The sequence below is a fragment of the Tamandua tetradactyla genome, chromosome X (assembly GCF_023851605.1).
Source record: "Tamandua tetradactyla isolate mTamTet1 chromosome X, mTamTet1.pri, whole genome shotgun sequence".
In the NCBI taxonomy this organism is placed as follows: domain Eukaryota; kingdom Metazoa; phylum Chordata; class Mammalia; order Pilosa; family Myrmecophagidae; genus Tamandua; species Tamandua tetradactyla.
In genome coordinates this window covers 50,382,377-50,386,088 of record NC_135353.1, presented here as the reverse complement: position 1 = coordinate 50,386,088, position 3,712 = coordinate 50,382,377, and the positions used below count along the sequence as shown (strand labels likewise).

Sequence of the window (3,712 nt, the reverse complement as noted above, 5' to 3'; positions counted from 1 at the left end):
GTATAAAAATGGGCCAGTGTTTTGGCAGGGCTGAAAGGAGGGGCAACCCCATTTGAACAGGCCCTAAGGACTCTATGCAGTTGTTGATGGCTCTCAAATCTTGTAACAATCTCCATTTGCCCGATTTCTTCTTTATAACAAACACAGGGGTGTTCCAAGGTGATGTGGAAGGGATAATGTGACCTTTTTCTAATTGCTCTGTGACGAGATGGTGTAGTGCTGAGAGTTTTTCCTTTGGTAGGGGCCACTGAGGCACCCAAACTGGAGTTTCGGTTTTCCACCGCAATCGTATAGGCGTGAGTGGGAAATTCCCCTCAGTGGCCCCTAGGAAAAACCCAGACCTCGTTTGTCGGGGTTGGACACAGTTTGTACAGGCACTGTGCGCCCTTGTAGTGAGGCTCCTAAACCCTTGCCAGGGACGTATCCCATCCCTTTCAACAGATGTTTTGAGGTTGGGGAGCAGTTACTAGTTAAGGTGACGTCCATTTGGGTAAGGACGTCTCTCCCCCATAAGGATACGGGCAGGGGTAATACATATGGTTGGAAACTGCCTTGGTGTCCTTCATCATCAGCCCAATGAAGGGCAGTTGCGCTCAACATGGGTGTCGAGACTTGACCTATGCCGTTAAGGGTTTCTTCTGCCCTGCACGTTGGCCAGGCAGAGGGCCATTCTTGCTGTCTTATGATTGACCTATCAGCCCCGGTATCTAGCAGGCCCAAAAGGGGCCTGCCTTGCACTTTAATAGTCAGCATGGGTCGGTGCTCTAAAGACATATGAAGGCCTTCAAAAATCCCCTCGGTAGATTTTTGTTCCTTTTCCGTTTTCCTCCTGTTTTTGCTCGGAAGGAGCGCGTGTAAGCTAGGAAGGAGTAAAAGTTGTGCTATTTTATCACCCTCTTCAATAACCAGGGTGCCTCGCATAGATTGAACCATGATCTGGACAGTATTTGTGGAGTTAGGGTTGATAACACCTGGCACAACTGCCAATCCTTTCAGGGTTGTGGACGCTCTTCCTAACAGGAGCCCCACAGTGCCTGGTGGCAGAGGTCCTTTAAAGGAGGTTTCTACCAACCGAACTCCTTCAGATGGGGTCAGTATGAGTGTGGAGGTGGCACAGAGGTCCAGTCCTGCTGACTCATGGGAGGCACGGACTTGGACTGGTGTTGCATCATTGTATTGCCAGCAAGGGGGTCCACCGGAAAGGCGGACCCCCTCTGCCCGTTTTTTGGCGCCTGCTCCGGGCGGCCAGAGAGGCGCTTGCCGTTTGCATCGAAGGCTGATCTACAGTCCTCCGCGCGATGGGGTCCCTTACGGCAACGGCCACAGAGCTTGGCCACCTGTTGAGTGTGGGTTAGCTGGCTCATATTAGGACAATTTCTTTTAATGTGTCCTGGTTTTCCACATTGGAAACATCCTTTCTGCCTCGCTCCTGCGTTCTTAGCTTGTTCTGCATTTACTCGCAGTGAGCTAGCCAGCATGGCAGCTAGAGTTGTACTAGTTAGTGGGCTGCCAGCGTCCCTGCATAAACGAACCCAATCGGTTAGGCTTTTACCCTTGTTCTGCACTAGGATTACCTTGCAGTCTTTGTTGCATTGTTCAAATATCATTTGTTTGACTACAGTTTCTGCTATCCCTGGGTCGGTGAAAATCCTTTCTGCTGTGTTTTGCATCCTAGCTACGAACTCGACAAATGGTTCAGTGGGGCCCTGGTGTATGTTACTGAGAGATGCTTGAGCTTCTCCCTGGCTCGTTAATTTCTTCCAGGCGCCTATGAAGCAGCGGAAGATCTGCCCATAGACTTCTATAGGGAACCCTGTTTGATTTTGGGAGTGGGGCCCTTTCCCTAGGAGCATGTCCGCATTCCAGGCGCCACGTCTAACCGCGGCGTTTTTCGCGGCTTGCTCTTCAGCTAGCTCTTCAAACCAGGCCTTCCAGTCTATATACCGACCCGGTGGCAAACAAGCACGGGCTAGCTGGTATATATCTGCGGGCGTGTGGTTTAGGGTGGCAAGATTTTCAACTAAATTTAACGTAAAAGGAGCATTGGGGCCATATTGATGGACGGCTTGCCTCAATTCCCTCAGAACTTTATAATCATAGGATTCATGCTGATTACCACCTTGGGGATTGATAATAACCGGATACATTTCTGAGTCTGGTTCTGATTTAAGCGGCTGGTATCCGCCTAGAACTCCGAAAGGTCTAAAGGTAAATGAAGGGGTCCATTTCCAGAAATGCCTTTTACCACTGCTTAATGAGATGGAGTCCTGAGGGCCTGCGTACGCAGGTGGGGGATACAGCTGTGGCTGCCCCTCCCCTACCCAGCTTCCAGGGAACTCTGGGCTGTGCAAGGGCGGGCCAGTGCAGCCTGATTCGGCCACCAGGGGGAGCCCTCGGTGAGGTTTTTTGGCGGGATCGCCGTGACCACTCGCCGAAAACTGCCGCGTACTCATTGGCGGGGCAGAGGGCTGCGTGGGTGAGGCAGGGGACTTCTCCCAATCGATCAGCGGAGGTTCGTCTACACCCTCATACTGATCATCATCCGACTCAGAGTCAGAGGTGTCTGAACTATCGCTGGACTCTGGCCGTTTACGGATTGGCGGCTCCCCTTTACAGGAGCCATCCGCAGACGAAACTGATTGAGTTTCCCGAAGCGCGCCCCGTGCCTGCTGCAGGACGAGGGACGGGCCGAGGCCCGTGGCAGCCTCTGCCTCAAGACAAGCGCGAACAGTTTCCCAAACGGGAACTAGGATTGGGTCCAGACATAGGCCCGTCCGGCGCGCTCGGTCTATGTCGTGGCCAAGCTTTATCCAGGAGGGCAAACTAAGGCTCCCAGTCTGGGCGAACCAGGGGGCAAAAACTGTAACATCATCAAGGAACCTTAGGAGAGAACTTTTCTTAATTGAGAGGCCCCGCTGTTTCAAGAGGGTCATTAGCGGAGCTAACAGGGGTGAGCTTTCGGACTGCCCCATGATTGCAGTCGGCGCTGTCTCTTAACCACTCGGGGAGCTCTCCCGAGTCACCGGGGCTGCCTGAAAACCCGCGGCCCTTAGTTTCCACGTAAAGAAAAAGTACTTACCTCTCCGCGATGATCAGGCGCGGAAAGACAACCACAGACTCCGGAGGCACGTCCTCATCAGCTCGCGGATGCAAAGGGAGGTTCCCCGTACGGGCCACCACTTGTCCGTGTCTCCTCGCTCAACGTCGGGCCCCCGGCCGGCGGAGGGTACGACAAGAAAAGGGGGAGAGAGAAAGAGACGCAGACAAACCGGTCCTGGCGGTAGAAAACGAGTCCAGAATACGCAGCAGTTGTAAGCACAAATCTTTACTGGGTCTAAGCTTGCATTATCTATAACTTTCCCCGACCGGGTGAATACATCCCGCGGGGGAGCGACCTCTGTGCGGCCGTCAGGCACGGCTCCTTGTGGGTCGTCTCCCCGCCTCGTCCGGGTAATACCTTATATACATAATTCAAGCCCAATAGGTTGTTGCCGCGTCTAAGAGGGTGATTGGTAGATCGGGTTGGTGGGCGTGTGTGTCATACGCGGAAGCAGGATGTGGGCGCCATCTTGGCTCACTCGATGGGCGGGGGGAGCTCTAGAGCAGGCTGCAGCGCGTCCACTAGGCCTGACCCGGGTGGCGGCTCTCCACATTCCAGCAGCCTGCAAACTAGAAAAATGCTACATTTATGCACATTGCCCTGCACCACGAC

General features: G+C 53.5%; 1 protein-coding gene across 1 annotated transcript; it reads right to left on the bottom strand.

Moving 5' to 3' along the window:
- Positions 1 to 1,091: 1,091 nt before the first annotated feature.
- On the bottom strand, positions 1,092 to 2,972 carry LOC143671816 (endogenous retrovirus group K member 10 Gag polyprotein-like). Its single transcript, XM_077146963.1, has one exon. It carries the CDS (start codon positions 2,970 to 2,972, stop codon positions 1,092 to 1,094), a length of 1,881 nt encoding a protein of 626 aa, XP_077003078.1.
- Between the last annotated feature and the right edge of the window lie 740 nt (positions 2,973 to 3,712).

Excerpts from the sequence above, each read along its gene's own strand:
- LOC143671816 (XM_077146963.1), bottom strand. The coding sequence starts at position 2,972 with ATGGGGCAGTCCGAAAGCTCACCCCTGTTAGCTCCGCTAATGACCCTC.